We start from the raw sequence: 12520 nt of genomic DNA on the forward strand, positions 1-12520 counted from the left end.
GAAAACGGAAAAAGTGAGTACCGGTACCGAATATACCGGTTCGGTACCTGTATTTACCAGTGTTTTACTCGTAAACGATATAAATTCACGTTTTGACGTAATTTTTTTTAAACGAGTTTGGTCAAATATAATACGTTTCATGCTTATTTTTGCGTACGTTTTCGGTTGGTCTATGTCTTGACGTAAACTGTGTGTGTTCGGAAACGAGTCTATTCAAATATAATACATTTTCATTTGGAGGTATAAATTTGAGTTATTGTACGTTTTGACGTCACTAAGTCTTGATGCAAAGGTAGTGGCGATGTAGTGGTTAGGTGGAACGCTTACTAAATGAACCAACTCGGGTTTAATTCCCTTTTTTTGTAACCTTAATGTTTTAGATCGGATATGTCGAAACACACGTTTTTAGATGGTTAATGTATCACATAACGTGTCTCAAGCTATAAACAACTAAGTCGTCGCCGCAGTAACGCCAGCGTTTGAAACAATCTAGTAAAAAGAAAAACATAAAAATTAAAATTGTATTATTATATTAAATTTGGAAAATTGCAGGAAGGTACCTGCAACACTCCAATACTCGTGATGTGATGTCCTATTTAGTACCATCATTTCCTCTACTTTTTCATTGACCAACTTTGCCTTTTCCCCATCATTCCTTTCATCCTCTCACATCCTTAACCTGCCACTTGATCACTTGCTTGCCGCTGCAGTTACAACAGATCCGGCTGTCGCTGCTGCTACTATATATTATCTCCTTCTCTTTCACCACCGCTCGCTCGCTGCTACTCTTCAGATCTGCTGCTCCGTTTCATATCCGTTTCTACTCATCACCAGGTTTGACCCATTTTGACAAAATGTTTGTTGCTGAGCTGGTTTTGGTAAATCAACTACACAAGATTACAACGCTTTTGAAATCTTAAAGAGAATGACATCATCAACTTTTTGAAATCTTAAAGAGATTTCATTGATAGTCTGCTTGCTCGTATTTATAAGTTACATTCTCATTCATTTGTAAGGGTGAGAGGGGCCCTCTCTCTTACGCATCACCAATCAGCTAGTGCCACGTCAACTCCTCTCTTAAACTCCCTTAACACCCCATTTTGATGGCGACACTCCTCTATTAGGGAACTTGGTTTTTTTTTATTTGTTGTAAAATTATACATGTTTATAAAATAAAAAAATATTAATAAAAATAAAAATTAAATAATAGACATTTCATTAAATTAAATAAAAACAACCTAGAAAAATAAAAATTACATTCAAACTAAAAAAATAAAAATTACATTCAAACTAGAAAAATATAAAAACAAACTACTCGTCGTCGGAACTTACTTCAAGTTGAGGTAGATCTAAACTTCCGAGATGCTCAACGAGATCGTGTTTTAGTCTCAAATTCGTTTCTTCGTCAATGAGCTCGCTATAAGCTGTATCATCGAAGACGGGTTCGACTGGAGGATCTTGAATATGTACCGGTGCTATCGCCCTTCCGTCGTCTTTTATAATCATGTTATGTAAAATAAGGCACGTATACACGATGGACCTTATGTTTTTCACCGTTTTCGAACGCATTGTACGATTTAGTATTCCCCACTTCGCCTTTAACACACCAAACGCCCGTTCCACATCTTTTCTTGCGGCCTCGTGTTGCCTCTTGAACTTTTTTTCATTCGGGATGTTGCAGCACGTTGATGTCGTTTTGTGAACCCGCCGGGCCACAAAAAGCATGCCAAATCCACAAATCTTGAGACGCCACCGCTTCTAACATAACCGTCGGGTATTGATGATCGCCTCTCATATATTGTCCACGCAATTCTGTGGGGCACATTCTCCAGACGAATTGTGTACAATCTAGACTACCCAACATACCAGGTAGGTGATGCCTATCCTCATGAGCCTGATACAATAGCGTAACGTCGTGGCTCGTTGGTCTACGTAAGAATTCACCGGCATACATTTTACAGACCGTCTCGCAGAAATATTCAAGGCACTCACGAGAGGTCCTTTCAGACATATTTAAATACTCGTCGTTTTCGTCTGGTGGGTTACCGGTTGCAAGTTGTTTAATCGCCGAAGTAACCTTTTGCAACGGCGTGAAACTTTTCTTCATTCTCCCGTCTAAGCCCTCTTGAAACCACTCGTCATACGCTTCCACGTCACTAACATATTTTAGGAACAAAGACTTGGACATACGAAATCTCTGACGAAAAGTATCGGCATTAAATTTTGGATTTTCAACAAAATAATCGGCCATGAGTGTCTCATGGCCCCCCTCACGATCTCGACGGACTATTTTTTTAGTAGACGATGCCGTGTCTAGTAGCTCCGCTTGTTGGATGAGATTTTGGAAGAAAATTAAGCTACCATCCCTTGCTTGACGATGCATCTTCATCGTCGGGAAAGTCGGGTAGGGGAGAAAAAAACGGAAACTTGGAATCCATTTTATGTTCTATTTGATAGATTTTTTAGAGTGAGTTTGAGAGTGGTGGGTGTGGTAAAAAATTTGATTAAGTTGGTTATATTTATATTGTTAAATTTTTTTTTTTAAATATGACCGTTGCCCAACGGTCCTTCATTGATATTCGTGCAATCAAAGCGGTGACTCCCCCCGATTCCCTTCCCCGAATCGGGTCCCCGCCTTGATGGCGGCGGTGTTCCCGATCGGTGGATAGGGTCACCGAACCACTCCCCGCTTGATGCCCCGGATACCCTAAGTTGTAACCCCCTCACTGATTTTTCACTCTTTTTTTTACTTTATAAACAGAATCATGACAACATCAATTCCCAAGTTTGCTCACTTACAAATCCCACTTGAAGACGTAGTAAACGCCACCAACAACTTTGCTGATGATAACATCATCGGACGCGGTGGATTGGGACATGTATACAAAGGACAACTCCAGCGGTCCGGGGAGTTGATCACCATTTCTGCGCTGAGGTTAGATCGTAAGCACGGTGGAGGAGTCGTCGAGTTCTGGACCGAAGTTTCAATGCTTTCAGATCTCAAGCATCCAAATATAGTCTCTATTGTCGGATTTTGTGATGAACAACATGAGAAGATCATTGTGACCACTTATGAGGCCAAAAATGGAAGTCTCAAGGAGCATCTAAGCAACCCGAACCTCACATGGACGCAAAGATTGAAGATATGTGTAGGCGTGGCTCGTGCGTTGAGTTACCTCCATTATGACGAGGGGCGTGGCTATGGTGTTATACATCTTAACATCAACAGTTCGACAATTTTATTAGACAAGAACTGGGAACCCAAGTTATCCGGTTTTAAAGTTTCTATCAAACAATCACTTAACCGAATGGACCAGGTCGTCCTTTCTGAACCTATTGGCACAATAGGGTATTTGGACCCAGAAATTGAAAAGTCCAAAGGGGTGACCTGCAAGTCGGATATCTACGCATTCGGTGTTGTTTTATTCGAGATATTGTGTGGGAGGAGAGCATATATTAGGAACGATGCTAATAGGTTACTAGCTCCATTGGTCATGCAACATTATGAAAACGACACGTTGCCAGATATAATCCATCCCGATCTAAAGAATCAAATGTCCGGATACCAAATATCCGTAAGATCACTCAGAACATACTCAGAAACGGCATATTCTTGCTTAAAGGAAGAGCGATCACATCGCCCACATATGCTCAGTATTGTTAATAAACTTGAGAAAGCATTGGAGAAAGCATTGAAGTTTCAACCACGACCTGAAAATTTTGAAAGACCTTTTTTGGCTTTTTTGTTTTTCTTTACGCCTTTAAGTTAATTTTCCTTTGTTGTTAATTTGTTTGCTTCAAAGATTATCACTTTAAGATGAAAAAAACTGATATTGCCGTGTAATATTTGTTAATTTTTAACAATGTAATATTGTTAATTATACTGTAAAATTCACTGATAGTTACAACTAAAATAAAATTAATTAAAAGAATTGCTATATAACAGTTGTTTATTAAATAAAAAATGTTTTTATTGTAGCTATAAAATTGCCTATGATCTGCGATTCTAGACGTGAGTGGCCTTTTACCTATAGGTGCGCCAGGTGGGGTCTGCCTATGTTGGATGTTCAAAATAATATTGCTAAATATACTTTAAATTTCATTGTTGTTAGTTACACTAAATGAAACTTTAATTAAAATTATCTCAAAATCACCATATATCAATTGTTTATTAAATGTTTTTATATTGTATGTTTTAATTTCGAGTACTGATATTTTTAAATCTTTGTATTGTTTCTTTGTGATATAATTATTAAGATGTCTTTGGTACCCATATATATCACAGCCATTATCTTACCACCGCCACTACCCACAAAATTATTTTTAACGAAAATAATAAGAAAATTGTACTTTTGTTCTATTAACTTTGACAATTACCCTTATTCTCCTTTACGTTTAGCATTTCTTACGTATCCATCCTTTCAGTAGATGGACTTTAGAAGGGGATGTTAAATGTAGAAACGATGAAAAAAATCCGTAAGTTGCACCCATTCATCCCAAATACACTACTTTATCTAATTCATTCCCCCTTTTAGAATTTTATACTCGATCAAAAAACCTCTGAATCCCAAATACCAAATACCAAACTAAAGAAAAAGAAACATCATCCATGGAATCACTCAATTCATGACCCCACATTTTCTTGTTTTCATAGAGCCTTCAGGATCCAATCCAAACTGGGGTTCTCTCATTACGCTTCTCAGTTACATAGAGCCTTCAAGATCAATTTTATTAACCACAATTCGTTCTCATGTATCTAACTAGGTATATATAATTTCATAATTTGTAATTCTCTTTTCCCTTTGTCACATGTTTGCAGGGAAATAACTTGGAACACTTGAAGATTGAGCTTGATGATATAAAGTTTGCCACCCATAATTTTTCAGACACATATAAAACTGGCTCTGGCGATTTCTATACTTGGTACAAAGTAGAACTCGGCCATTTTGAAAAAGAAAACCCTTCCTCCATAGAAGGGATAAGTAAAAGTAAACTATTTAAGAGACGCAACTCAATTGTTATAAAGCGCTTCCTTCCTAAAGTTGATGAGCTCGAAGAAGAATTATTTTTCACAGAACTTGAAGTGCTTGCCAGTGCTAAGCATCACAACATAGTCACTCTAATAGGATTTTGTGTTGAAGGTTTTGAGAGGATACTTGTCACCGAGAAATTTTCTAATGAATCACTTGGTCATTATTTGGGTAACGCAAAAAAAATGCATAATTTGACTTGGGAAAAACGTTTGAAAATCTGCATTGACGGTGCGCACGCACTGAATTACCTTCATTATGAGATGGCAAATACAAAAATGATGATACACAGTGATATAGATCCTTTTAGATTTGGGTTGGATGAGAATTGGAGGGCAAAGATCGAAGACTTTGAGTTGGCAGTATTCCTGCCTCCAAATCAAAAAGATGAAGCTCTATGTAAAAGATCATATTTTAAGTCAACGTGGCACGTGGATCCAGAATATGCGAAGACTGGTAAGCTAAAAAGAGAGTCGGATGTGTATAGCTTTGGAGTAGTTATGTTTGAAATTCTATGCGGAAGAGAAGCTGATGACCAAATTTACCTTACGGAGAGTGAGAAAGGGCTCGTTGATGTTGCAAGTCAAAACTTCTCCAATGGAACAATAGAGGACATGGTTGATCCTACACTAAAGGAAGAAACCGGTAAAAAGAGTTATAGTCCAATTAGAGGAGCCGATAAGGATTCATTGTACACATTTTTAAAAGTCGCAAACCGGTGTGTGGCGGAGACTCAAGACCAACGCCCAACAATGAAAGTTGTTCTCACCGAACTTGAGAAAGCATTGGTCTTTCAAGTAAGTCAGGTATGTTTGTGTGTGTGTGTATAATCATGGGGTGCATATTATCTTAATGCATAAGAAATAAGTAATAAGCATATACAATGCTACAATTTCTTTTGGCTAAATTATTACACAAACAGAATGGGTCCTGAAAATATCCAAATAAGACAAAATTGAAGAGAAGAACCCTGTCATTTAAACACAAAACCTTTCAAAGATTAAAGCCAACCTATGATAATACTATTGAAACTTAAGCTAAACTTGTTACAAAGACATCAAAGTTATCCACAACTGAAATTGTATGTCCATACTTTTTGTTAAATTAAGTAAATTTCTACTTTATAAGAACCCAATCTCTAGTGCTTCCATTTAATGAATTGGTTAGCGAGGCTGCCCCTTGGTTGAGGCTTATGGGACTTAGATGGGGACCTCCTTTGATGAAGGTCTTGCTGCCCTTGCTGATTGGCAGCCCCTTGGGGGTAAATAATAATGTGCTTTTGTCACTTCCTCACCTTTTTATTTGGATTTGAAATATTGCATGTTCTATAACTTTATATGCATTGTTCAACGCAAAAAAAAAAAAAAAAAAAAAAAAAAAAAAAAAAAAAAAACTAATTCAGTTTACATCCATATCCTGGATGAATTCTCGCCACCAATCGTTTTCGTGTATAGAAGTTACAATGGAATGCCCACTTTCTTTGATATTCATTATTTTGTTACCAAATTTGACTTGTATATGGTATTAATTCTATATTATGTTAATTTCCTTTTCATATTTATTATTTGGTTACCAAATTTAACTGGTAATTTATGTCTAGTTAAATTTATATGATGGTTTTTATTTTTAAGGTATCGTCTTTAGACATCAATCTCATTGATATCTTATCATCTACTATATTATCAATTATTTCATTGTTTTATAGTTTTCCTTAGCAAATATCTTTCACAGCCAATTTGTAGTTTTATCAGAAATTTATAGTTTTGAGCATTAATTTTATTTTCTCAAATACTATTTCTTAAAGGAGGAGCAAGTACAGGAGCCAAATAAGGACCAAGTTGTCGACGAACTTCAGATAACAACTTTTCAAGTTCCTGTAAGACTTTCCTTTTTTTTTACTTCATCTTTTTGGTTAGTAATTTTTTTATGAATGAAACTAAATTATAATTTGATAGAGGTAATCTGTCATTGTAAACTAGTAAGGTGCAACCCGCGCTGTACCACGGGGAAAACATGAAAAAGGATTTAAAGTATATAGTATATTCGGCACATTTTTGCCATCCCTATGACGCTTAACCCTAAAAATTAACTGGGTTTGTAATAAAGGACTTAACCTGAAACAAAAAGCACATGTATGTAAAGGTCAGCGGGTGAAATCTTAAACGTCAAAGATACCTATGAAATCACCCATTACATAAGATATTCTATTCCCTCAAATTCGTTCCATCCACCACCCTTGGGGTCTGTTTTGGTATGAGGTAATGGAATGGACGAGGGAATGCATGGATCATTATCATTTAATGTCTTGTTTGGTTATCATGTGTGAATGGAATGAATTATTATTATGTATTGTTTGGTAGGCAAGAAAAACATCCGCGGTGAGTGGTGGTCGGTGGTAGTGATTGTGGGTGGTTATAGGTGGTGGTGGTGGGCGGCGGCGGCGTCGATGGGTGGTGGTGGCGACGACGAGTGGCGGTGCGGCGACGACGACGAGTGGCGGTGGCGGTGGTTGGTAGTGGCGTCAACGATGGTTGGTGGTGGCGTTGACGATGGTGGTGGTTGGCGGCGACGGTGGTGGCTGTCGGAGTGGCGGCGAAGGCGGTGGCGGGTTGCGGCGAAGGTGGTGGGTTGTGGTGCTGTTGATGAATGGTGCAAGAGGGGATGGAATGGAAAAAAAAACATGGGGGTTGATGGAATGATTTTGAGGGAATGAAATGCCTTTTGGAATGGGTGATTCCATTCCATTGACCAACCAAACATCCTTTTCTTCATTCCGTCGTAATCATCTATTTCATTCCGCCTCTCATTCTTGCATACCAAACAACATAGTCTAGCCATAGTGGGGTTAGTGCCCTCTAGTTGGGAGGGTGTGAGATTTCTTTCTCAACTGTTAAAGACTTAAAGATACTCACTGTTCAAAAAAAAAAAAAAAAAAAACTTTCAGCATTAACACTTGTAGTCTCTTAACTTTTAATCGAGTTTTACGTGTTTAATTTTTTGTACATGTGTGTATAAATTTAAGTTGATTTAGGTTTCGACGTTACTTTCTCCTGGAAATAAGTTTGGTCAAATATAATATGTTCTTATGCTTATTATTATATACATTTTAGGTTGGTATACGATTTGACGTATGTTTTTTTTTTTTTTTTGGAAATGAATTTGGTCAAATATAATACGTTTTCATGCTTATTTTTATGTATGTTTTTATTTGGTCAACGTCTTAACGTTAATTTTTTGAAACGTCGCGGCAACGTGTAGAGCACTTTACTAGCTATATTACCTAAATAAACATGGTAGATGGTTTTTATGGTAATATCTTTATACACCAACTGTCAACACCTTATCATCTATTATAGTATCAATTTCGTCATGTTTTTTAGCAAGTAGTTTTTCAACGCCAATTTATAACTTTTTATCACGAATTTACTAGTTTGAGTAGCAAATCTATTTTCTCTCTCATGTTATTTTTTAAAGGAGAAACAAGTACAAAACACAGATAATGACCAAGTTGTCAACCAACTTGAGATAGCACCTCAAGAACTTCATGTAAGTCCTTCCTTTTTTATTTATATTTTCACTTCACCTTTTTTGAATTATGAGTAGATACCTATGAAAAGATAAACTTAGTGATAAGAAATAGTTAATAATGAATCCATGTGCATCCTAAATTCGAAATGTGTGGATGGCACTACGCCACACAACGAGAAAATCATCACATCATATCACGTGCGTGAATGTAATAACATAAAAAAGTGGAGATGACATGAACTTCTCACACCTTCCGGATGATGTCTTGTAATTGGTGCCACAGCAGAATGCCTCCACACGGAGACAACTCAATAGTCCTCTCCTATCCTAAGTAGTTAATACGGTAAATATCAGATATTGGTGAGGATCAATATTTGAGATATCGGTTATTATGGTGGGATATTGGTAATTTTAGTATCATGCTAAATTTATAAATATAGCAATTTAACACTAACAATTCAGTATGCTCTCATACCATTAAGTAATTAACCTTTTCCAACTTGCAAAATGTTAACAATTGTAGCAAGTAGTAACTGACTAAGACTTAAAACATTAAAATTTAACAATAATAACTAACAATTAAGACTCAAAACACTAATATCAACAATAAGAAGAAAGACGAATGGTAGAAATAAGATGAAAGGTACTGATATCAGAAAAATCGGTGATATATCGGTCAAATAACGATATTGCCAATATTATCGATACTGATATTCGGACCAATATTTTGCACTGATATTTCGGCAGGAGACCGATAACCGATATATATTAGTGATATATCGAGATATTAACTACATAACTTGTATCTACAAATGAACATATAATCCAACTCCCACACCACGAAGTTGATAGCACAGACACGATTTTAGAAAGTTTCCAAAGGTATATTTTAATTAAATATATTTCTCAAAAGCTTATTTAGTTGTTTTGTCTCAAATAAAAGGAAGACACCATAACCAATTTCAAAAGCAACATAAGATGTAACAAAAGAGAGTAAAGGTAATAGTAAAAGTAGTGTGAACATCCATAACCCAATATCACACTCTCATTATGTGCGAAAACCATGGTGATCACTTCATGTTAGGAAAAGAACAAGATTATAAAAAGAAAATTACTATTAAAATTGAAATATTTAAAATTATATTGTTTTTCAAACTCGACCAAACAAAGTAAAAAAAAAGAAACAACTCAAAATAAATAAAACTCATTAATAAATAAATAAAACTCAAAATAAATATTGTTTTTCAAACTTGTTCCAATAACTCAAAATATGATTGATATCTAGGCATCCTATATGATGTTGTCATGAATCCTGAGCGTGGTTGCCTGAAACATGTAGAATTAAGAATGGTTACCTAGCTAATGAACTATAGCTCAATTGGTATTGGAAGGGAAGTGAAGATTTTGGTTTGAGGCTATAGCTCAATTGGATTTTACCGCAGTGAGCTTTTGGAAGGCATGTTTTCCCCGGAACCGTGATAGTGGACAACCTAGAGCTTGTCTGCGGTCGCAGGCGTATGAGGTTGCATTTTGGCAATGGGTTACCTCGGGTAGCCGAGCATTTATTTCGTTGGCCGTTTAAAGAAAGCTTGGTTACCTAAAAACTCATTAATTGATATCTAGCCATCCTATATAATTAAGGTTTATTATTATGCTGTTCAACAATTGGGACGGTTCGCCCATGCATGTTCCATAACTTTATATGAATTTTTCTTTAAAAAACTAATTTTCATTTTATGTCCTGGACGAATTCACACCATTCAATTTCTTTGATAGAATGTATATGAATATTCCAATTCAATTGGACAAGGCATACGATATTTATGGTATTTATGGTATTATCTTTGATGGTATTTATGGTATTATCTTTTTACTGTTAAATTCATTTGATGGTATTTATGGTATTTATGGTATTATCTTTTTACGTCAAATGTCAACACAATATCATCTATTATATTATCAATTTCTTCATTGTTTGTAGTTTCTTTTGCAAGTAGTTTTTCAACACCAATTTATAGGTTTTATCACGAATTTTACCGGTTTTAGTAGATAATCTTTTCTCTCTCATGTTATTTCTTATTTCTTGAAGGAGAAGCGAGTACAAAATACGGATAATGACCAAGTTGTTGACCAACTTGTGATAGCACCTCCAGAACTACTTCCTGTAAGTCCTTCCTTTTGTTTTGTTTTTTTACATCTTTATTTTCACTTCACCTTTTGTTTAAATTATGAGTAGATATTTATAAAATGGTAAACTTAGTGATAAAAAAGTAGTTATTATAAAATTATGTGAATTCTAATATATAACTATTATATTACATAAATAAGTATGGTAGATTGTTATTAAGGACTTTACTTGATCAAATTCGGAATTATATACTACATACAAATTGAATTGGCAACACCAGAGTGCTTTTTTTTAAATCAAATTCAGCCACGTACAAACTAATTATTTTTGGTTTCAGAATAAACAGCCAAATTGAATCCACGTGCATCCAAAATTCAAAACGGGTGGATGGCACTACGCCACACACCGAGAAAATCGTCACATCACATCATATCGTATCTTTCTTAAGATGCCGCGTCCTGAATAAGAACAGGCGGTATGGGGCCCGTCCCCGGTACGGCGAGGCCTGGCGCAACCGCCCCCTCCCGGTCTGTCCCGTCGCCAATGTCGGAAGCTTGCCGCGTGAGACGTCCCTACTCTCTTTTCTTCTTTATACACACACATATACATACATACACACATATGTATATTGAGGCTTATTCCTCATACCCTAGGTCCGGCCCCTTTAGGCTCATCTTCACACCTGCTTACGTAGACGCCTACGTAACGGATCATCCTTTGAGGACTACACTCCTTCACATCCCATAGTCTAATCTAAACGCTCTCGCGCGAGAGTGTAATAACATAAAAAGTGGACATGACATGAACTTCTCAAAATTTCATGGTTGGCGTCTTGTAATTGATGCCACAACAGAATGTCTAGCATGCCTCTACACAGAGCTAACTTGACAGTCGTATACGAGTGAACATATAATCCAACCCCACATCAAGAAGAAAGTCAGATGATAGCACACACCATTTTAGAAAGTTTCCACGGGTATATTTTAATTAAATATATTTCTCAAAAGTTACTATATGTTGTAATGTAGCCTTCCTGCTAACAAGAGAACCAAACAACTTAAAAGCATATCTAGTCATTGACTTTCCCTTATTCAGATCTTTAGCAAAATCTGAATAACCCAAAACCTGTTCATCAAAACTATCTCTTCCAAACACCACACCTTTATCTTGTGTACCTCTGAGATACCTAAGTATCCACTTGACTGCCTCCTAGTGTATTTTCCCAGGATTTGAAACATACCTGCTGACCATGCTAACTGCAAATCCCAGATCAGGTCTTGTGCAAATCATAAGGTACATTAGGCTTCCAACTACATTTGCATAAGGATACTTCTCCATAATTTTCTTTTCATCTTCAGTTTGAGGAGAGTCTCTTATCAAAGCTTAAAATGTTGAGCCAATGGTGTTGAAACAGGTTTACTATCTTCCATAGCAAAGCTTTCCAACACCCTTTTAATATATGACCTTTGAGTCAAATACAACAATCCCTGATCTCTATCTCTGAGAATCTCCATACCCAGAATCCTTTTAGCCGGCCCCAGTTCCTTCATATCAAACTCTTGGTTCAACAAATTCTTTGTATCTTTGATTACCTGTTGGTTCTCACAAGCCATCAATATATCATCTACATATAACAATAGATACACACACTTTCCCTGCTCATACTCTCCAATGTACACACAACTGTCATACTTACTTCTATTGAAGCCATGAGAGACAATATAGTCATCAAATCTAAGATGCCATTGCCTAGGTGATTGTTTTAAACCATACAAAGACCTCAGCAACAAACATACCTTATCTTCATGTCCTTCAACTTCAAACCCTTGAGGCT

The 12520-nt window shown here is 36.3% G+C and overlaps 2 protein-coding genes across 2 annotated transcripts in view; both read left to right on the top strand.

The window, feature by feature from the left end:
• The first annotated feature begins 672 nt into the window (after positions 1-672).
• LOC118484215 (receptor-like protein kinase HERK 1) lies at positions 673-3770 on the top strand. The gene is made up of 2 exons (XM_035980218.1): positions 673-834; positions 2762-3770. Exon 2 carries the CDS (start codon positions 2766-2768, stop codon positions 3768-3770), a length of 1005 nt encoding a protein of 334 aa, XP_035836111.1. The 5' UTR covers positions 673-834; positions 2762-2765.
• Positions 3771-4257: 487 nt separating this feature from the next.
• The window catches only part of LOC118484216, a 37423-nt gene continuing 29160 nt past the window's right edge, over positions 4258-12520 (top strand). The window contains exons 1-5 of the mRNA XM_035980219.1: positions 4258-4266; positions 4820-5836; positions 6835-6906; positions 8505-8576; positions 10648-10722. Coding sequence (XP_035836112.1) covers positions 4258-4266; positions 4820-5836; positions 6835-6906; positions 8505-8576; positions 10648-10722 — 1245 coding nt within the window. The remainder of the gene's footprint in view (positions 4267-4819; positions 5837-6834; positions 6907-8504; positions 8577-10647; positions 10723-12520) is intronic.

The sequence above is a fragment of the Helianthus annuus genome, chromosome 11 (genome assembly GCF_002127325.2).
Source record: "Helianthus annuus cultivar XRQ/B chromosome 11, HanXRQr2.0-SUNRISE, whole genome shotgun sequence".
NCBI lineage: Eukaryota > Viridiplantae > Streptophyta > Magnoliopsida > Asterales > Asteraceae > Helianthus > Helianthus annuus.